The sequence below is a fragment of the Elgaria multicarinata genome, chromosome 18 (genome assembly GCF_023053635.1).
Source record: "Elgaria multicarinata webbii isolate HBS135686 ecotype San Diego chromosome 18, rElgMul1.1.pri, whole genome shotgun sequence".
Taxonomy (NCBI): Eukaryota; Metazoa; Chordata; class Lepidosauria; order Squamata; family Anguidae; genus Elgaria; species Elgaria multicarinata.
Genome location: NC_086188.1, coordinates 18,785,911 through 18,808,467, shown reverse-complemented (window position 1 = coordinate 18,808,467; position 22,557 = coordinate 18,785,911). Strand labels below are relative to the sequence as shown.

At 49.7% G+C, this 22,557-nt stretch overlaps 1 protein-coding gene across 1 annotated transcript; it reads left to right on the top strand.

The window, feature by feature from the left end:
* Window positions 1-3,316: 3,316 nt before the first annotated feature.
* NEFH (neurofilament heavy chain) lies at window positions 3,317-20,531 on the top strand. The gene is made up of 4 exons (XM_063143929.1): window positions 3,317-4,256; window positions 15,218-15,417; window positions 17,303-17,427; window positions 18,589-20,531. Exons 1-4 carry the CDS (start codon window positions 3,317-3,319, stop codon window positions 20,216-20,218), a joined length of 2,895 nt encoding a protein of 964 aa, XP_062999999.1. The 3' UTR covers window positions 20,219-20,531.
* Window positions 20,532-22,557: the final 2,026 nt, after the last annotated feature.

Sequence of the window (22,557 nt, the reverse complement as noted above, 5' to 3'; positions counted from 1 at the left end):
GCCCCTCTGCTCCACAGCTCGGGGGGTGGGGGGCGTCCCAGCCACGTGTGTCGCGTGTCTCGCTTTGCAAAACCAGGCGATGCACGGATCCTGGGGGAGGTGATCGACAGCTGGGGTGGGGTGGGGTGGGAATCCGACTGGAATTGGGGCCGCGGGGCGGGGGGAAACCAAGTATTTTACCAGTGGAGGCTGGTGGCTCCGATTTCGGTGGGACTGTGATTCTGTTCTGAGTTTTAGTCGGTACCACCCAGAACTCTAAAGGCGCTGTCTAAGGTGCTGAACCCTAGCCCCAAAATAGGTTCAGCACCTTGAACCTATTCTGTCTGGTTCTGACTCAAACCCAGAATGGAATCCCAGCCCCACTGAAATCGGAGCCACCAGCCTCCACTGCATCTTGGCTCTCCCCAGGAGAAGGGACTGTTCTCTTCCTGCAAGTCATTCCCCAAGAATACGCAGGGCGTTCCAGAGCGCGTCTGTGCGCGCGCGCGCACGAGAGAGATGTCTTCCAAACGTGGCGTTCTAACTAGGTATATTTTCGCTTGATAAAGACACACGCACACCCCGATTCCAAAGCGGGTTGTATTTCTAAAGACTCCCTTTTTAAAAACTGAACAGGTCTCCATTTTTAAATCGACTTTAGTGGACAAATATATCATTTTAAACAAACACACATAGGCTTTCTCTACTTTAAAATGACACTTTTTCTATTTTTTTTTAAAGGGAGTTTCCTGGTAGCCACAGTGCAGGACTGTGCACTGTCTCATCTGTTAACTGTCTCATCTATTAAACGAATTAGGGGGAGGTGAAGAAGCCGTGGAGACGGTTTGCCCCCATTTCAGTGGGGCTGTGAATCCATTCAGGGTTTCAGTGCGAACCAGCCCAAACTCTAATGGAGCTGTCCAAGGTGCTGAACCCAAGGTTCGAGGCTAGGGCCAGCACCTTGGATGGAGCTATGCAGGCTGGTTCTGATGAAAACCCAGAATGGATTCACAGCTCCATGGAAAGTGGAAACACCAGCCTCCAACAGGGAGGAAGGGGTGGAAAGACATAGGAAGCTGTACACCGAATCAGGCCTTTGGTCCATCTAACCCTGTATGGTCGACACGGACTGGCAGCAATAGTTCTCCAGGATTTCAGGCAGAATTCTTTCTTAGCCATACCCGGAGAACCCGGGGACTGAACTCGAGACCTTGGATGAATATGAAGCAGAAGTTCTACTAGTGAGTTACAGCCCCTCCCATCATATCGGGGAGGGGGTGTGTGTCTTCCACCAAACTGAACTTCTGCAGATGAGTGCTCAACGTCCCCCCACTCCCCACTATTTCTGCAAAGTCTTAGCTGGACCATATTGATGTTATTTCTATAAATGCCCAAGAATCACACTTCACATTCGTATCAAGCGTGCTTCCTGTTTAAAGCACTTCAGGTATATTTTGTGAGCAGTCGTCACAACAGTATTGAGGGCTAGGGATGAGAGAAAATCAGTTAAAGACATCTAGGGAGTTGGTGGACCAGGTGAAATTTAAATGGAGCAGTTCCTGGCTTGCTGCAATGCCAGGCCGCTTGTAACTCATTCACACACAAGAGATAAAATTGAAATAAAAACACCGGAGTCTGGAGGCACCTTAAAGTTCGACCAATGTATTACGGCATAATAAGCTCTCGTGAGCTAGAGTCTATTTCATCAACCATGTGAAGAGTTGTCCTAAGTTAGCAGGCGGGGGTATATAACTCACATAGTTGTCTCATATACCATCCGAAGTTGCCAGGCTGTTATCCTAACACGCCACGCATCAGAAGAAGTGGACTGCAGTCCATGCAAGCTTACACCACAACACATTGATTTAGATTTAAGGTTCCACAAGGGTTTTACTCCAGCAGAGTAGGCTAACATGATGGCTACGCCCTCTGGGAAGGGAAACGCAGGTAAAAAACTGCTTTCTTATTGCCATTGAATCAGGATTTTGCAAGAGGGGTTACAATCTGTGACTTATTCGGTGTCACTGCCATCTTGACACTAGGGAGGTTACCAATAAAATGATGGGAGGGGGGAAGAGAGACAGAGGGGGAAGTGAGCATGATGCCATCCCATGCCTAGTTTTCCTCCCCTCCATCTCCCCCCCCAGCTATTTTGTTTATCATCCATCCAGACGAACAATGCTGTAGAATTCAAAAGTTTGTTCATAACTTTGTGATATTTTTGGTAGGTCCTATTAAAGGTAGTTGACTAAATATGGTCTCTGGCTTTATCAAAGGATAATTTAGGGTGTAATCCTATTCATGTTTAGAGAGGAAAAAGCCCTTCAACCCTCCCACCCATGTTCCCCAGCATCTGGTGCATATAGGCTTACTGCCTCGAATACCTGAGCCCTTAAAGTGTACCTTGATGGTACTCTATAGCAGCCTCCCCCCTCCAGATATGTTTGACTACAACTCCCATAATCCCCCAGTCAGCACCCATAAGCTTGGGGAAGGTTGCCCTTGCTGCTTATTCGGGTGATGCCAACTGGCTGCAACTGCTTCCCAGCATAGGGTGGGATGTGTGTGTGTGGGTGTGAATTTGAGCTCAGTCGGACCAAGAACCTGCTGTGAATATCACGGGTTCTGCCACAGGAGCCTGCCCATTTCCCAGTCGGCTGTGTGTGCATGAGCCCCAGTACCTTTTAAAACAACCAGTGGAGGCTGGTGGCTCTGATATTGGTGGGGCTGTGATGCCATCCAGGGTTTCAGCCAGCGGCAGCCAGAGCGCAGAAGGAGCTATCCGAGGTGCTGAACCCCGTTTGGGGGCTGGCGTCCGCCCCTCGGATAGCTCCTTCAGAGTTCTGTCTGAAACCCTGAATGGATTCACAGACCCACCGAAATCGGAGCCGCCTGCCTCCCCTGAAAAAAAGCTGAACCTCCAGAGGGGTTTCAGATGCGCCCCCCAGGTAATGTGTTAACCACTCGAACCCATAACATGTTGGATGTGCGGGTGGGTGGGGGGAGCATTTAAAACTCCGGCATCGTTTAAACCATTGAAACTTCCGCGTATTTCAGCGGCAGGGGTGTGGGAAGAAGCGACACACACGAACCCCGGGACACTTGGGACGAAACGACACGGAAGCTGTCTTGGGCCGGCTGCTAGGCTGGGGTGGGTGGGGTGGCGAGGTGGGGAAAGGAAAGGGGTGTGGCTGTGTGGGGGGGGGAGTCTCCATCTCCATCTCCTCCTCCCTCCCCCCGCTCGCAGAAGGGGCGGCCCTGCTGGGACGTTTGCCGGCCGCCGGGTATATAAGAGGCGGCCGCGCGTGCCGCAGTGCCCTTCCTCTCCGGCGGCACCATGATGAGCTACGGCCTGGACGCGCTCTTGGGCAGCGGCCCCGCGTTCCGCAAGGAGCCCGGCGGCGGCGGCGGCGGCGGGCGCTATTACTCGGCGTCCCGCGCGGGCAGCGGCGGCGGCGGCTCCTCGCTGGCGTCGAGCGGCTTCCACTCGCAGCCGTGGTCGCGGGGCTCGACGGCGTCGTCGTCGGGCTACCGGCGCGTGGCGTCGTCGTCGTCGGCGTCGCTGCTGCAGGCGAGCGCGCTGAGCCAGCTGGGCGCGTCGAGCGAGAGCCTGGAGTCGTCGTTCAACGGCGGGGGCGGGGGCGCCGGCGGGGAGCCGCGCGGCCGCAACGAGAAGGAGGTGCTGCAGGCGCTCAACGACCGCTTCGCGGGCTACATCGACAAGGTGCGCCAGCTGGAGGTGCAGAACCGGCAGCTGGAGGCCGAGGCGGCGGCGCTGCGCCAGCAGCAGGCGGGCCGCTCGGCCATCGGCGAGCTGTACGAGCGCGAGATCCGCGACATGCGCGGCGCGCTGGTGCAGCTGGGCGCCGAGAAGGGGCAGCTGCAGCTGGAGCACGAGCGCCTGGAGGAGGACCTGGGCCGCCTGCAGCAGCGCCTGGACGACGAGGCCCGGCAGCGCGACGAGGCCCAGGCCGCCGCCCGCGCGCTGGCCCGCTTCGCCGACGACGCGCAGCTGGCCAAGGGCGAGCTGGAGAGGAAGCTGCAGGCGCTGGCCGACGAGGGCCTCTGCCTGCGCCGCAGCCACGCCGACGAGGTGGCCGAGCTGCTGCAGCGCGTGCAGGGCAGCGGGCAGGCCGCGCGCGACGCCGCCCAGGGCGCCTTCGAGGCCCGCGACGCCGCCCAGCGCGCCGACGTCACCGCGGCGCTCAAGGAGATCCGCGCCCAGCTCGAGGGCCACGCCGTCAAGAGCGCCGTCCAGTCCGAGGAGTGGTTCCGAGGTGAGAGGGCGGCGCGGGGCGGGGACCTGCGCGCTCGGCGCGCCCACGGCGGGAGGCTGGCGGCTCCGCGTCCGGCGGGTGGGGGGATCCACTCTGGGGCTCAGGCAGGACTCGGAAGCAGCTCGCCAAGGGGCGGCGCCCTAGCCCCCCCCCCCCAGATGGGTCCCGCACCCTGGACAGCACCCTCTGGAATCCTCGCTGGTTCTAGCCGGGGACCCAGAATGGATTTACAGCCCCGCCAAAACCGGAGCCACCAGCCTCCGCTGCCTTTCGGCCGCAAGCCTATGGAAAAAAAGTCTTACAGCTCCCAGCATTCCCCAAGCCAATCATGCTGGGAGTTGTAGGACCTTTCCCTAGGATTGTGCCCTTGGGCACCTGATAGTGCCTATGCTAGGAAAGAATTAGTTGCTTTTTTGGACACATACAAAATAACTAGCACGCTTGTAAACTGGAGATGGGGAGTTTGCTATGAGGGGAGCTCCCCACGAAAGAAGGACTTTTCATGGTGTGTGTGTGTGTGTGAACTATCATTACATCTTCCTCATCCCTCTAAATCAGCCTTTCTCAACCTGGGGTGCTCCAGATGTGTTGGACTACAACACCCATAATGCCCCCAGCTGGCTGGGGCATTCTGGGATATGCAGTCCAACACATCTGGAGTGCCCCAGGTTGAGGAAGGCTGCTCTAAATAATCTCCCACCACCACTTAGGGGTAAGGCAAAAAACCCCACAGCCCCAAGAAAGTATAGGTAAGTGGAGCAGATAAATGGGATAGGAGCCAATGGAGAATACAGAGGAGGTGGCGCCCCCAGGTGTGTGAGTATTTGATTCTTCAGCAGAGGTGTGTGGGGGGGTATCTGGGCCACCTCCCTAATGAGTTGTCAAAATTGGGGAGATATTGAGGAAGACCCCCCTCTGTCTTTAAGGAAGGCTGTAGGGCTGAGGGTCTTTTTTCCAATAGCAAAGCAAGGAAAGGAAGAAAACCACAAAGGGGGTGTGGCCAGGAAGGCGCCTGCTTTTGATTAGCTGGGGAGGGTGATCAAAATGAGGGGGGTGACAATGATGCACCTGGGGAGACCGGAGAGTAAATGACTGCACTTCAGGACATGATTGGGGAGGGGGGGTTGCCCCATAAAAGAGATAGGGGAGGGTCTCTGCTCCAGGGTTGTGGGCAGGCCGGCCCTGCAGTGTCTTTCCTGGGGCTGGGGAAGAATGAGGGCATCTCCCCTCCTGTGTGAACAGAGGGCCTGGCTAGATGGACCCTTGGTCGGATCCAGCAGGGCCACTTCTTGTGTCCTTTGTTGGGGAGGGATTTCCACAAGGAGGGGAGAAAAGACGAAATCACAGATTTCCCCAATAATGTGAAAGGAGGCCAAAAGGGGGTGGGGGGTGGGGGTGGGGAAGTCGGAATTCTTGGGTTTCTGGAAGGGGATATGGGGCAAAGTGAGGGAGGGGAGGCGAAAGAAGTCGCCTGATCCCTCCGTGCTGCAGAAATGCCCCCAAAGGGGGGTGAGGTTGCTGATGGGAAGCGTGTGAGTGGGGGTGGGGGTGTCTGTCTAGGCGCCGGCAGAGGAGCACGTGGTGCCGCTCCGCAGTCTCTGCTGAGTCAGGGATTGCATCCTGCAGCAACTCGCGGCCAAAGTCAGCGGCTGCAGGCAGTCTGGAGACGGAGAGGGCGGGGATTAAAGAAGTGCCAGGCTGGCGCAGTGAGACTGGCTTCCCTCCCCTCGACCCCCAGGCTGCGATCCTCCCAGGCAACCTTCTCAGTAATGCCCCCCCCCTTAGGATCCATTCGTCCACCCATGATGCAGGCTCTAGCGTTGCAGTGGGTGGGTGCACGCAGGGAAGGAAGGGGAGTCGTGCTCATCCTGCCTTCCTGGGGACTTGGGGGAGGGCACCTTTTGTAGCCCCTTCCCCATAAGCCAGGAGGAAGCTGCCACTCAAAACTCCCCCTTCTCCATCGCCCCTGCAGCAATTCTCTCTCCTGGATACCCGAGGCTGAGCTGAGCTGCCAGACGTCCAGCAGTTAAAGAAAAGTGAGGGGTGGGGTGGGGTGGAGGGCTTCCGAAGACAGCTGAGAGTGACTGGGAGGGGAGGGACATGTTCTCTCAAAAAGGGGGAGGGTCCTCAGAGGGATGCCTTGAATCCCCAGCGGAATCAAGTAAGGACCCAACTTTGGAAAGTAAGAGGACCACTGAACGGAAAGGGCTTCCTAGAGCCCCACCCGGCCACCATCATGGGCGACTGCCAGGGACTGCAGCAATAAAGCACATCCCGGAATCAACCTGACATCCACACAGATCAAGGGGGTAGGGCCCTTCTTCCCTTTCCATTTTCCCCCTTTCTTTCTCCCCAACCGTGTGACTCCTGGCCTGCATTCACACACATACCCCAGGTGTAGAACAGGACTGGTCAGAAGATAGATCAAGATCTACTCCGAGATCTCTGGGTGATTTGCAGTAGATCGGCAAGGATTCCTGACTCCCAATTATTTAACAATAGCAGCAATAAAATGACCCTCCAGCCTAAATTTTACTGCCGAAACTGCTTGGGTAACCTGGTGTGGGCATATATGTGAGAAGGGACTGTGAGCTCAGCTCAGTTCTGGTTCTAGAAACAAAATCCTAGGCTTTTGTTTTTAGAGTTCTTCAGTTCTGTCATTTTCACCGGCCCTGAACTGGTGGGTCTTGGGGTTTCAAGAAAAACACAAAGTAAATGCTGCAAGTGTCCCCTCTGCTTTTCCCAGGGCTGGCTGAAAATAAATAAAAACTCTGGCAAGGAGGCGCTGTGATGCTGTCCAGGGTGCTGATCTCAAATTAGTCCGGCTTCAGGCTGGCTCAATCCGCCAGCCAGAGCCAGGTGCAAAAGATCTACTCTTAGAATTAAAGAGCAGGACACCTCTGAGCGCTTTCTGAGACCAGGCATTCATTCCCAGAGGGAAAGGCGTGTTTAGTCTGTTGCAGCCAGAACAACAAAGAGTCTATGGCACTTGAAAGACAAAGAAATTGATTCCGGCATAATTTTTTATGGACACTGTCTGCTTCGTCAGATGCATAGGAATTTGTTGCTATTGTTAAACAATTCTGAGTCAGCAACCCTCGCTGACCTGCTGCAAATCACACACAGATCTATCAGCGAATCCCAATCTGTCTTTTGCCTCCCCCTGCTTTTGGCTGTGTCGGAGTATTCTTGCCTTGCTCCTCATGACTGGTGTGGAGCATTACAAGGGTATCTGGAGTCCTTGAGCACACCAGCACCATTTGTTTCTGGGATGGGCAGGGTCTTTCTCTCAATGTGCACCATACTTATGTTAGCAGAAGTCAGTGGAAGGAGCATTTCTTTCCCTCTCACAGATGGAAAATCACAGTTATCACTGCAGGCCAAAATCAATCAAGTGCCACACTGGGCCATGAGTTCCCTTGTTTTATTCCTGTTTGGTGCCTACAAATGCTACTCCTCCCCCTATCTCTCTCCCCCCCCCCCCTGCATCTTTCATAATGGTTGGCAGAGTTCTGGAGTCTGGGGCTGCCCAGTTGCTGAGGACGTAATCTGAATAAAACTTAAAATGTAGCTATGTACGAACACCAGACTATTAGCAGTTTCGGCAGGCCTAGCCGTTGAAATTTTAGGATGTTTTCAGGATGTTTTAAAGATGTTTTAATCATGTATGGTTTGTTTTTAATCAGTTTTTAATGTGTATTTTATATCATGTTTTTATACTGTGTTTTATACTTTGAATGGTTTTAGTTTTTGTGAACTGCCCAGGGAGCTTCAGCTGTTGGGCGGTATAAAAATGCAATAAATAAATAAATAGTATCATTATCCTAATCATACTACTACTAATAATAATACACATTACAGTTTTATATAGCATTTTAAAATGTGCAGGTTAGCATACATCTTTAGCTCGCTTGTGCATACAAAAACACACACACCCAACTTCTGGAATTATCTCCTCTGCAAGCTCTTTTATGCCTGCTTTTTTGTTAGCTCTGCTCTCAAGTTATGTTTTGCAAACTGCACAGGTAAATAGGGCATGGGGTGCTGAGATGCGGTCGACCGCCTCTGTTGCCCTGCAAGGCAAATCACTGTAGTTCCCACCCATGCTGAAGATGAGAAAGCTATATTCAGACATGGCTTCAGCTGAGATTAGAAACTTGGTCTCAAAAGTCGCAGGTGTCCAGAGCTGGAGCAGCCTTCTGTCGGAGGAGGGTCATCTTTGAAGGCACAGATCAGGTCATTTGTTATCCAGCTCAATTTTACACCTTCAGAGTTCCCCCTTCTCTACACCTGAGAAATGGGAACTTTGAAGGATGGATCAGGCTGGTTGACCTGAACTGCTCTTTTAGAAGTCCCCCTTTCTCAGACAGGGGGTCTTTCCCACTCCGGGCTGCTTTCCCACCTGAGGACAGGAAGCTTCGAAGACTCCGCACATGCACTCACAAAACCAGCGTTTTGTTGCAGGGTTCCACCTGTTCCCTCTAATAGTGAACTCAGGTAGTTGAGTGCTGACAGCATTGGAGAGCAAACAGGGCCAGCGAAAAAGAATCAACCTGCCCGGGGGACTCTTGAAGGATGCAGGAGTACAAAACAGTTTAAGGCAATCCAAAAGAGGGAAACTTTCCACACACACCCTCCAAACCAGCCCAAATGTATGGCCTCCAGGAATCACAGAACATTTCAGCGTCAGTTATGGTGAGCATGCAAAAACCAGGGAGGGGGTGGGAGAGTGGAACGGCCTTTCTGAACCCCTGACACTTTAGCACACCCTAGAGGAGGGCGTAGCTGGCTGGCTGGCTGGCTGTAACCCTGAACAGGAACACTCCTGTTAGGGGTTGAGGACTTCTTTCCGCTTGCCTCTACCTATCTTTGAATGATCAAATATCCTGTGTTGACCTTGGCTGGAGGGAGCACTTCAGCATCTAGTGCTGCACCCGGGACAGCAGACTCGGCCAGACGGAGGTGGGGGAGAGGAGGAAAGTCATCTCTGTGGATGGCTGTTCTGCAGGGACAGAAAAGGATATCACCCGCCACTCACTTTCTGCTTGCAGTTGCTGAGTCAGGCCGCAACATAGCTTCTGCCAGGGACGGGGCAGCGAAGTCTGCCTGGTACCTGGAAAAGGGAGAGCCGATTGACTCCTACAAGCATCTCATTCCTGTTAAATCAGGGGGCGAACTCCGATGCTTTCTCCTCCCTCCATGCCCCCCCCCAATCTGCCCTGCAGGTGCGTGTCTCCTAAACTTTGGAGCAGATTTTGAGGGCATGCAGGAGGGGAGGGGGAATGTCCCGCTTCTCATTCCAATGACAGAAGCAGGACTTAATTTGATTCCGCTCCAAATTCATATAAGTAATCCTTAATCCTTATTCATGCCATACTTGTTCATCTGCACACTAACCCTGTGAGGTAGTTCACTAGCACCCACATTTTACAAAGTGGTTGAAGTGTGTTAAAAGGTAGCTGATCTGCCTCATGTCATCTGAAGAGCCCTGCTGGATCCAAACCAAGTTCTATCTAGTCCAGCCTTTCACAACCTGGTACCCTCCATAGGACTACAATTCCCAGCATTCCCCAGCCAGCGCCCAACACATCTGTAGGGTATAAGGTTGGGGAAGGCTGAACTAATCCATCATTCTCTTCACCACAGCCATCAGCCAGGTGCCTCGGGGAAGCAAAAGGAAATCATTCCAAGTTCATGCAACGCATCGTTCGCTGATGGAACTCACTGCTGCAGGATGGTAGTGATGGCCACACATTTAGATAGCTTTAAAGGGGGATTTGCTATTCATGGAGAGGACAGATACATCAGTGGCTACCAGTCCTGATGACTATATGCTGCCTCCAGCCTGCCCCCGTGTTTGTCTTGAGTACCAGAGGTAGACTGCCCTAGAATATGGAAGTTCCACTGAGCTATTATAATTAATGAGCATTATTAACCTTTCCTCCATGCATTTATCTAATCCCTTTTAAACTCTTTCTAATCTAGGCATTATTGCAGCAGTGAGTTCCACAAGTTAATTATGCATGACAGATACATCATGGAGAACGCCCTGTAAGTTTCCAGTCCATTCCTTGCACCTTTTTTCTCCTTTTGTTCTTCTCAGAAGGACCACATGTACAAACATGCTGGAGGAAGGCCCCCGTCACTTTTCAGGGTGCAGTGCCTCTCTCTGGCATAATATAAAGTCCTCTTCTAATAGATACATACCTGAAGGAGCATCCCCTCCCAAAATCAACTCCCTGGTGTGTTAAGATCATCAGAGGATGCCCATTTCCTTACCCCATCTGCTAATAAAGCATCTACATTTGCAAACTATTTTTCCTCTTCCTTTCCCCGTCCCTTTCCCCTTGTGTATCCGTGTCTTTTTAGATTGTAACCCTGCAGACAGGTACGGTCTTGTTTGACAGGTTGCACATAAGCCTCTACGGGCACCTTTTTGGCTGAGGAGCAGGCTACAGATATTTTAAGTACATGAACTAAAACAACTTATCATATGCAAAATTTTATTCTTTTTGGTGCAAGGTTAAAGCCTTTTAACTTGCCCAGGCATTACAAATTACATTAAATTTGTAATGCCTGGGCAAATTAAAAGGTTTTAACCTTGCACCAAAAAGAGTAAAATTTTGTATATTTTTTTAGCTGCTTCAAAGTAGTTTTTATGTGTCTCAGCTTTACTGTATTTATGCTTGGGTTTTCTACTTTTATTTTTATTTTATTTCCACTCTGAATTCCTCTTTTGGACGAAGGCACCGATGATGGTAGGAGAGAGACATCAGTAGCCACTTTGCAATTGTTTTCAACCAGTTCATTTTTTCAGATGCTTAGGTTGCAACCCTATACCCACTTTCCCGAGAGTAAGCATCGTTGAACTAAATGGGACTTACATCTGAGTAGACGTTTGTAGGATTGTGCTGTTCGTGTTTGCGCCCCATGCCAATTAAATGGAAATCCTTCAGCACCTTAAAATAGGTGACTGGAAATCAGACACGGGGAGGGGTGGGGGGCGGAAGCAATAACGTTCCTTCTGAATTCATTATCTGAACCAGTCTGTTGGCAGACTGTCTACAGCAATGCAGTATTCTATCACAAGATGTAAATGGAGGGGGGAGGAACACATTTTGTCCACCCGTGAACATAGAAATGCCTACTGAAAACTGATTGAATAATCAGGACAATGTCTGCAGGACTACACACCCATGCCCCGAGGCATGTATGTGTTACAGATCACGCTGGTGCAAATACAGAACAAGGTCAAGGCTTAAATCATACAAAATACAGACAAGAGGGTTATAGTAATATATGCAAGGTCAGGTTAAGGTAGGGGGTCTTCCCTCCCCCCCATGACTATACATTTGGGAGCAAAATGCATTCCATGCTTAAACCTGAAAAACAGTTTTAAATGTGGCGAACATAGATCTAAAGCATGCTATTGTCATTAAGGAAACCTTTTCCAAAGGATGATACAGCACAGCACAGCTGTCCCTGGGAGTTGCCTCTGATGCTGCTGAGTCATCCTGCAGATCCCAGCATAGGGGTTTGGCTACTCTTTAATCTCAGGAAGTGAAGATGGGGTGGGTGGGTTGAGGATTCCCCAAAGAGGTGGCTGGCTCCGTCAGTCCTCGCTCACCCTCCTCCCTTTCTCCCATTTTAGTTGTTTGATTGAGGCTTCTACCGCCTGCTAATTTGGGGGCAAGGAGGACCTCTTGATTCTTGTTAACAAAAAATTCAAAATCTTGATTGTACGTTCAGGTGTTTTAGTTGTCGGTATATTTTTCCTGGGCTCTCTCACGCTCTGGACTTGATCAAGAATCCAGGGCGGAGCTATGCAGATGAGAAGAAAAGTCCATGCGGAGATAGGGATGTACATGTTGTGCTGAATCTGTTCCGTCCATGTTTCGCAGATTCTCAGGGGCGTTTTGTTGCATCATCTGCTCATTGACGGAAACAGATTTTTTTCTTTAAGGATATATGAAAATTTTGTTCCATTTGCACTAGTGCACACTTGCACTAATGCATTTTAGTGTAAGTGTGAATTTGTGCAAATCACCCCCAAAGTAAAAACACACACCAAAACACCAGTTTGCAAGTCCATGGAATCCGCAAGACTCGGAAAAAGCCGTTGTGTTGCGGAATCTCCAGGTCGAATTCATAGAAATCTGAACTTATTTGAATCTGTTGCAGATTTTTTTTAACACCCCTATACAGAGACGTAGTGGCTGGTTCACTTCCTGTTCAGTTCTATGGGACAAAGCAAATGGGTTGTAACTTTGAACACAGTGGAGATTGGGCAAAAGTTCCCCCCACATCTTGGGGTCATCAGCAGGGACATTTTTTCCCCACAGCCCACCCTATGGGGAATGGAGAATGTGCAGAATACTTATTTAGCAGCCTCCCCCAACCTGGTGTCTTCCAGCTGTCATTGGACTCCAACTCCCATCAGCATCAAGGGCCACACAGAGAAGGCCAGCCAGTGGGGGACTTCTTTCAGCCCAAGGGCGAAATTGCATTTCAGAGAAGTTCTCAGAGGCTGCATTCTAGTGGTCGGTGCGGCTGAAGGCAAAAGGGGAGATTCGTGAAGGTTGGGAAACCACCAAATGATCAGTGGTTAAGGGAATGGGGTGGGGCCAGGAGAAGGGGCGGGGCCAACTGAGGAACTGTGGGAAGTTGTATTGAGAATCCCCCAGGCCTTAGATTCCCCATTCCCATATTAGGCGGCAGATTCTGGGAGCTGTGAGAAGGGCACCAAACTATTAGCTATTTAATTTGTTACTGCTCTATTTTTACTGCCAGGGATGGGGAAAGATATTTGTGGAATTTTCTGCCTTGAGTGCCAAAAGCTGGCTTTGGGTCATTCTGCACCTTGACTTTGGGTGGTACCATTTGCTGTTCTGCCTCCGGCAGCAAAATATCTTGGCTTGTCCCCCAGTGATGGAGTAGTACATTTTGAAGTGCAGGAGCTCATCATGACAATCCTCACAGCCACACCCCAAGGAGGGTCCAAAATTCAAGGAGAGCCCCCAAATGGTCGATCCATATCAACAAACCAGTTCTAGCTGTTTCCATCTCCACCAGGACCAGGTCTTTTGTAAAGCTAATGGGTCTTCATTGCCCATTCCATCCACCCCCAAATAGTTTGCATTACAAGAGGGGACCAAGATATTGCGGCTGGGGAAATTCATCCCCCACACCTCCTGCGACTGTGAGAATTGCAGCTAAGCTCAGAGAGAACAGGGAAATCTTTGGTGCATGTTTGTGGCAGATGACAATTAGCATCCCTGCTCATAAAAAATTGCTAGTGCTGCATCCCAGTGAGCCCTGCCTCCACTACTACAGGACTGGCTGGTCCTGCTGATGCAGAAGCACACTAGAGCCAGAAATACCTTGTTGCTCAGGCAAAATCCCAGGCCAAACACGAAGCCTTTTATAGACCTCCCTGCCCAGGAGGGTCCAGTGGCAAGCCTGATAGACCTTCAGTATTAAGAAGGTGTTCCAAGTTGCAATTCTGAGAAGCTCACCAGATGAGGCAGCCACATGCAGACTGGGTCCAGATGATCGTGGCAGGGAAAGCAGCCATTGTGGCTTCTCACCCCACCCCTGCGTGTGTGACCGCTGTCTGCTGCGATGCAGTGCGAATTGGCATCTCATCCAAACTGGGCATTTGGGGTGGGGGGAGCTTTGTACCCACCCTACAACCTCTACTGTATGAAGCCATCCCCATGCACCGCGCAGCCGGTCAGACGAAACACCAACCCATGCTGCCTCGCAGGGAATTATGCAAACAGCAGTCTCACACACGCAACACGTGCAGGGGTGGGAGAGAGAAACCGTGATGGCTCCTTCCCCGCATTGTGATCGTCCAAACACAGCCACAGAACCAAATGTTCCCGTTTCTAGCTCTGACACCCGCAGGGCAGCAGCAACCACATTTCCATGTAAAAAAACAACTAGCTTTTGTATGTTTGTTTCCCGAACTTCTGGTGGCTAAGGAACATGTCGTCGTCTTTCTGAATTAAAGATGGAGTGGCATGCTTCACTTTTCAGATTTATTTATCTATTTATTTATTACATTTATATACCGCCCCACAGCCGAAGCTCTCTGGGCGGTTCACATTCTTCAGAGTGCAAGGGAGGAAGGTTCACCTGCCCTGAAGGGAGATTTCCCCGTGTTTCTACATGTCAAGCCAGCTTCGCCATCAAGGCAGGGGGCAGTCATCCAGAGCCCCCACTCAGAAGAATGAGCAGGAGCGCCCCCAAACACAGCACTGCTGGTTTATCACATTTTGAAATCAGGGAGGTAGACGCATCACCACCTAAAGCAGGGATGGGCAACAGGTGGCCCTCCAGGAGCATCATCAAATGGGGGGGGGGAGAAATCGCTGTTCCCTACCATTGCTTCTCCGTCCCCGCTCCTGTCCCACGATACTTCCTCTTTCTACCTGGAGAAGAAAGGAAGTAAACAAAGACCATGTGACCCATTCAGGGCCCGTTTTTATGGCATCGCTTTTCCTACACACATTCTGTTGTTTTTAAAAAGTCAGATTAAAAGGGCTCCATTTTGTGACGGAAAACATGCAAGAATGAACGGCAGGCGCACAGGAGGTGGACAACGAAGTCTAAAGGATTGCGCAAACATCCATAAGTGGGCAGTAGCAAGCGTGCGATAAAACACACGTCAGATGATGCTCCAGATGTTTTGGCCTACAACTTCCATCATCTATCACCACTGGCTATGCTGGCTAGGGCTGATGGGAGTTTTAGGCCCAAACATCTGGAGGGGTCACAAGTTGCCTTCCCTGGTCTAAAGAGCCCCACTAAAGAGCCATTATTAAGGGCACAATCTAAAATTAGCTAAGTGCACCACTTTGTCAGCGTTCTGGCGTGTCCCTTGATAGGATAGATCATCTCTCTCTCTCTCTCTCTCTCTCTCTCTCTCTCTCTCCTTTCCCTTCCCCATATCACAGTGAGGCTGGACAAACTGTCGGAAGCTGCCAAGGTGAATACCGACGCCATCCGCACGGCACAGGAAGAGATCTCCGAATACCGCCGGCAGTTGCAATCCAAAACCACTGAGCTTGAATCTCTCAGGGGGACGAAAGAATCCTTAGAGAGGCAGAGGGCCGACATAGAAGATCGCCATCATGTTGATGTCCAGTCTTATCAGGTAACATGTAGTGGCTGAGCCAGACATCAATGGCTTGTAGTCCTTGGGGAGTAGACTGTTGTGTCCAGAACGATAAGTCCTGAATTCAAATCCTCCATGTTTAGCCATATAATCTGAGGCTACCCCTGGGCATGTCAGGCTCTCTTACCTATACTCTTGAAGGCTGGAGACAGGCAGTAGTTCCTTAAAGTGTTACTGGAAAGGCATCATCGCCTATGGTGTGCAAATGCATCCTATTATCTTTTCTGGTTAAATAGGTTTTGCAAGTTTTTGGCAGTAGTCCAAAAACCTACACAGCCTTCTTAGCCAGAGACGACAGCAATATAGAAGAAATTATGCATGTGCACAGGAAAATGGAAATGATGCATCAATTATACTATCTTCAACTCTATGAAAATCTGTTGTCTGTTTCCACCTTTTATTATTGATTTATTTATTACATTTTTATACCGCCCAATAGCCGAAGCTCTCTGGACGGTTCACAAAAATTTAAACCACAATAAAACAACCAACAGGTTAAAAGCACAAATACAAAATACAGTATAAAAAGCACAACCAGGATAAAACCATGCAGCAAAATTGATATAAGATTAAAATACAGAGTTAGAACAGTAAAATTTAAATTTAAGTTAAATTAAGTGTTAAAATACTGAGAGAATAAAAAGGTCTTCAGCTGGCGACAAAAGGAGTACAGTGTAGGCGCCAGGCGGACCTTCAGCTGGTCTTGCCAATGTGACAACTCACAGGCTCCTCCTTTTACTTTTAGACCTTGGAAACAGTGAGAAATCACTGGTAAAACAGCTTGCAGAAATTTAAAATCCAACCCATTTATGGAATTCAGATTTCCAACTTTTAATTTCAGGGCCTTTTAAAATTTGTCTTTGAAGCATATAATTTAGGGATACTTAACCTTCCCCCCCCCCTTATAAATTCATCAGCAAAGTTGAAGATTAAGACTGAGGGATGATGGGAATTATAGTCCAACACATCTAAATTGGGAGTGATGGCTTCCACCACAATAAATTTGTTATCCTTTATGGTGTCCCAAGACATTTTGGGTTTTTTTTGCAAAAAATACTAATAGGTCAAATTCAACATGTTTTTCAAATTCAACATGTTTCACCACCCTCGCTGCCCCAATAAAGACAGCAATAGCAAAACATACAATGAATTCTTCTCTGTTTTACTTGGTGATAGTTAACTATTTTTAGGACCCAGTGACCCTTGAAGCTCACTTGGTGACCGTGGGCCAGTCACAGCCTCTCAGAATAACCTACCTCACAAGATTGTTGTGAGGATAAAGTGGGTAGATGATATTGATTGTTCTTTTGTTGTAGGGGTGAAATGGGGCACAAGGTTTTTTATACAGATGGATTAAAATTTGGAAGAGACCTCAAAGGCAATGGTGGGGGAATCAGTGCCCCTCCAGATGTTGTTGGACTACAACTCCCATCATCGCTAGTCATCGGCCTTGCTGGCTGGAGCCGATGTGAGCTGGAGTTCAACAACATTTGGAGGCCCGCAAGTTCACTTCTCCTGCCAGATTCAACTGCCTTGAGATTTATTTATTTATTTATTTTATTACACTTTTATTCTGTCCATCAGCTGAAGCTCTCTGGGCAGTGCACAATTAAAAACCATAAAACAAGTATAGATAAATTTAAAAACATTAAAAGTTTTTTTTTTTAAAGCAATGTAAAAACCAGCTAAGTTGAAAACCAGGGGAAGCCTGTGTAAAAAGGTATGTTTTCAGGAGGCGTTTAAGAGAAGTTACGTTTTCTGCCTCCCGAACCACACGAGGGAGGCTTTTCCAGAGGGTGGGTGCCGCTACAGAGATTCACCTGTTGGGGCGTGGACAGCTTCAACGCCTACCTCTCTTCTACAGGAGACGGTCGCACAGCTGGATAATGAGCTGCGGAATACCAAGTGGGAGATGGCGGCCCAGCTCCGGGAATACCAAGATCTACTTAATGTCAAAATGGCTCTGGATATTGAGATCGCTGCGTACAGGTACGTGTCACCCGAGCGGGGAGAGTTAACGATCCAAGTTAGGTCAGGGTAAAAATGTGACCTTAAAGGTCCATCCCCTGATGTTATCACCTCACCACTCTAGACCCAGGTTTTAAATGGTTGGCATGATGGGCCATACTGCATGGTCTACGCTAGCCATTGGGCATGCTGGCTGGGGCTGATGTGAATTGTTCGACGCAGCTGAGGGCACCAGGTTGGTGAAGGCTTTTCTAAATGCATCACTGAGGATGGCTCGTGCTTCAGGTCAAAGGACAATGCATAGCAGCAGTGGGCAACAAAAATCAAATCAAGGACTCCAGCCCAGTATCTGGCTGGTTAGTTCATCAGTGTGTGAAACAACTCCAGTGCTTTTTTGATCCACTTGGAGCTGCCAGCTCAAAATGCTGCAGTGACAGTAGTAGTAACCACTATGGGTAGGATTCCCCTCTGGGTCTATTGCAGGGGTGGGCAAAATATGGCCCTGCAGAGGTATTGGCCTACAACTCCTATCATTCCTACTAGCATAGCCAATGGTGAGGGATCATGGGAGTTGTAGGCCAAACATGGGCGGGAGGGTGCTGTTGCACCATGTCCTGCTTTGTTGGTCCCTGGTTGACAGCCGGTTGGCCACTGTGTGAACAGAATGCTGGACTAGATGGACCCTTGGTCTGATCCAGCATCAGGGCTCTTCTGATGTTCTTAGACTTCCATCCCTCACTCCTTTCTGGTTTTGCCCCAGTTCTCCTGTTTTCTCCTTGGTTCTTCCATTCTTCAATGCCATATTATAATTTTTTTAGTTGTAAGACATCTGCAGGCGGCTTCTATTTGTGTTGCAAAACAACTCCTAAATTTATAAATAAAGAAAATAAATGTCTCCATCAACCACTTTTTCCTTCTGGATTTTGTGGACTATGTTTAGACAAAGATCTAAGCATCGTTTTCAAGGTATGTTTCTTAGCATGCGACTTAGGGATGGAGCCACCCCATTCACCCTTCCCTAAAAAAACGACCAAGGAAATAAATGTTCTTCATCAGCCATTACTGTTCGAATCAAAAGTAAAACAAATAGATATTATATGCAGAGTTGCTTGCAAATTCACAGTAAATTGAACAGCAGGTTATGAGTTCCTTTTTTCTCTCCTGCCCACTTTTGGGAAACAGGAAGCTGTTGGAAGGCGAGGAATGCCGCATGGGAGCAGGTATTGGGCTCTTCCCCTTCCCAGAAGCCCTCCCGAAGGGTCCTAGCTTTTCCACCCACATCAAGGTCAAAAGCGAAGAGAAGATCAAAGTGGTGGAGAAGTCTGAGAAGGAGACGGTGATTGTGGAGGAGCAGACCGAGGAAATCCAAGTGACTGAAGAAGTAACAGAGGAAGAGGAGGGTGAGAAAAAAGAGGAAGGGGAGGAGGAGGAGGAAGAAGAAGAAGGAGGAGGAGGTGGAGGAGAAGAAGAGGGAGAAGGAAAAGAAGAGGAGGAAAGTGAGGCAAAAGAGGAAGAAAAGGGAGGATCTGAAGGGGGAGAGGAGGAGGAAGGAGCAGCAGCAGAAGAAGAGTCAGCAGAGTCCCCATCAAAAGAGAAGGTGGCCCCGTCAGCAGAGGAAGTGACATCTCCAGAAAAGGAGCCAACACCTGCAGAGAAAGAGGAGGCCAAATCTCCAGGTAAGATTAAGTCCCCGGCAAAGGATGAAGCCAAATCCCCGGCTGCCAAGTCTCCAGCGAAGGTTGCCTCTCCCACAAAAGAGGAGGCCAAATCCCCCGCCAAAGTGAAATCCCCAACCAAGGAAGAGGCAAAAGCTCCAGCGGCAAAGTCTCCTGAGAAGGCTGCATCTCCCACCAAAGAAGAAGCTAAGCCTCCAGCAAAGGCTGTGTCCCCCACCAAGGAGGGAGCCAAGTCTCCAGCTAAAGTCAAGTCTCCGACCAAGGAGCCAGCCAAGTCTCTGGCAGTGAAGTCTCCAGAAAAAGCTGCCTCTCCTACAAAAGAGACTCCAGAGAAGGCTAAGACTCCAGAGAAGGCTAAGACACCGACGAAGGAGAAGGTCAAATCTCCACAAAAAGAGACGCCTCCTCCAAAGGAACCGGCCAAGCCACCTCAGAAGGAGGCAAAGGCACCTTTGAAAGAAGAGAAAGCAAAAGAGAAAGAGGAGAAGGCTCCAGTGAAACCAAAAACAGAAGAAAAGAAAGAGAGCAAGAAAGAAGAGGAGCCAAAGCAGGAAACCCCAGCCAAGGAAGTGCAGAAACCGGAAGCCAAAACCGAGGAGAAGAAAGGGAAGACTGAAGACAAAGAAGAGAAGAAAAAAGCTGCCACTCCTGAGCCCCCTGCCCCTGAGGAGGAGAAGAAGGGGGCTGCTGCCAAGGCTGAGGAGAAAAAGGAAAAGGAGCCCACCAAACCAGCAGCGAAACCCAAGCAAGAGGCTGAGAAAGAAGCAGAGAAAGCAACCAAGAAGGAGCCTGAGCCGAAACCTCAGGCCAAAGACGTGAAGGCCAAGGCACCGAGCAGGCCAGCCGAGAAGGAAGCTGAGAAACCAAAGGCAGAGGAGAAGAAAGAGGAGCCGAAGAAGGAGAAAGCAGAGCCAAAGAAGGAGGAGAAACCCAAAGACGAAGCCAAAGCCAAAGCAGCGGCCAAGAAGGAACCGAGCACCAAGGAGACTCCCAAGGCTGAGCCGGCAAAGGAAGCTCCGAAAGCAGCCAAGCCCAAGGCGGAGAAAGTGGAGAAGTCCTCCAGCACAGATCCCAAAGACAGCAAACCCACGGAAAAAGCGGCCGTGGACGAGAAAGCAAAGAAGGGCGAGAAGTGAAGAGGGGATGCGTGGAGGTGCATGACGGACCGCCAGAGGGGTTGCGCGGGGCCTCCCTGCCACAGGGCCCGTTCTCCTTGACCTTAAAAGACAAGACTTTGCTTAGGTGGGCGCCGAGTTGCCCTCTCTCCCACCGAGGCACGGAACTCCTGTTAGCAATACGTTTACGTGAAAGAAAAGCAAGCCCTTAAACAAGCAATGAACCCAGCCGCCGCGAAAAGGTGGTTCGATTATGTTATGATCGCTTCCGTAGCAGAATGTGATATACGCCGAATGCCACATTTTAAGCACTTGAATTATTGCAAGGGGGAGGGGAGGGAACTCTAGAGCAAAACCTGACTGCCCTTTTCAAATAAGTGCATTTATTTCCAGTATGGGCAACGATGGGTCGAACGCAATAAACTAATGTACACAGTTAGAGCTAAAATTATGTTTTGAGAGATGTACAGTAGGCTAGAGAATTCCAAAACGATCTGAAATGCCTTGTCTTCATTTTACACACACTTTGTAGCCACCATCAAGAGCTTCATCCACAGCTGGTCTCAGGAGGAAGGTCATTCAGGGCACGTTTATACTAGAAACTTTAATGGGTTTCAGATTGGTTTCATTGCCTTGGTTCCTCGTGCCCAGACTCAAGGAACCCTGGGTAACGCTAGCTTGGCGAGGATGCTGAAGAATTCTCTCGCTCCTTTGCTGAAGGACGCCAGTTCCCAGGATTCCCAAAATGAACAGAAAATTGGTTAAAGTTTGTAGTGTAAACATGCCCCCTGACAAATGTCATAAACAATCATGTACACGCACGCACGCACACACAGGGATAAGAAGTGCACTACACCAAGTTGGAGGTTCACTTCCAGTTGCTTCTGTGCAATAAAAACAAATAAAAATGCTTATGAAGACTGTCTCCTCCATGTTGTCTCCATTTGGGTGTGTATGTGTGTGCCGAGTAAGGCTAGGACAGTGGTGCGGCCCCTGCCTTACCTGCGGAAAGTCCCTGTTTCAATCCCTGATGCCTCCAGCTAAAAAATGGGATCAGGTAACAGGTTATGGGAACCCTGGAGTGCCAGTGTCAGTCAGCATAGCCAGGGTTGCAGAGACTCACGTGGGGCCCAAATCCAGTCCTTAGAGGTTCCCCAGAAAGCTATGTGTCCTCCACCCACCCCCAACAGTCTACCAAGATCAGCCTTTCGATACTCCCCCTCCCCCTTGAAGTAATCTGAAATCACTGGCCTTCCCTGGCAACACATGGATTGACAGCGTTCTTCCTCAAATCAGCAGGAGTGATTTGTTCTGGCAGGTCTCATTTCTGCTTGCTTTGTGTGGCTCCTTGGTAAGGTAGTCTGACTCCATTCTGTGATTCTAGGACTACTTCACAGGCATATTTTGCAAATGGAAGCCGTTATCACATCAGGTGGTGATAAGCTCTAAACCAGAGGTAGACTAGGGTAGCCTTCCCCATCCTGGTCCCCTCCAGGTATCTTGGACTCTAACACCCATCATTTCCAGGCAGGTCTACTGTCACATTGCTGGATGATTTCCGCTAGATCAGCAAGGGTTTCCAGCTAATTAATCACAGCCCAATAAATTACATTCCCAATTCAACACAAGGCGACTTCTTATGTTAACATACACATCACCAGGTCTCTCACCTAAAGGCAGATAGTCCAACTACTAACACCTCAGTAGTTGCGAGAAATGTGCATTACAGATTTGGGAAGTGTTGGTGGAGATCTTGTTGGAGCCAACTTGTTTCTGAGCATCATTTTACTCCTTGCAGGAGGAGTAAGTGGCTCTTGTAGCGGAACGAAAGAATATACCTCATAAAGGCCACCTGGTCTCTCATGACTCTTAATTACAGCCATACAACAGAAGGGCAATGTTCTAATTTGAGGCTTCTGATATGATATGGAACACCGTCGACTGACCTGCTGATCTACAGAACAGGACAATCGAGTAGAATGACCCGTCCACCTCAGGGATGAAGTTCAGGACATTACTAAACAACGACACATTTCAATTATATAAATTAATTGCTATGCTTTTAGGGGTAGGAGACAGCTGTGTTCTAGAATGAGCAGAGGATTCATAAAGGGACCACAGGAGCTGGCATTCCCTGGCAGGAGAGATGGAGTGGACAGCTACACCTCTTACAGACCATTAACCAAATGATGAGGCCAAGTCATGCTTGAGATTTCTCCCAGCTTCTTCAAACCACAAGCGCTCCTTGGTGCCCTCCTCAACAGACTGGCTCTTTCATCCTATAATCCACACATGCTTTACCAGGGCACTCCCGCTCTGCACCAACTCCGGAGTGCAGGAAAGCAGACATTAGGAGCTGT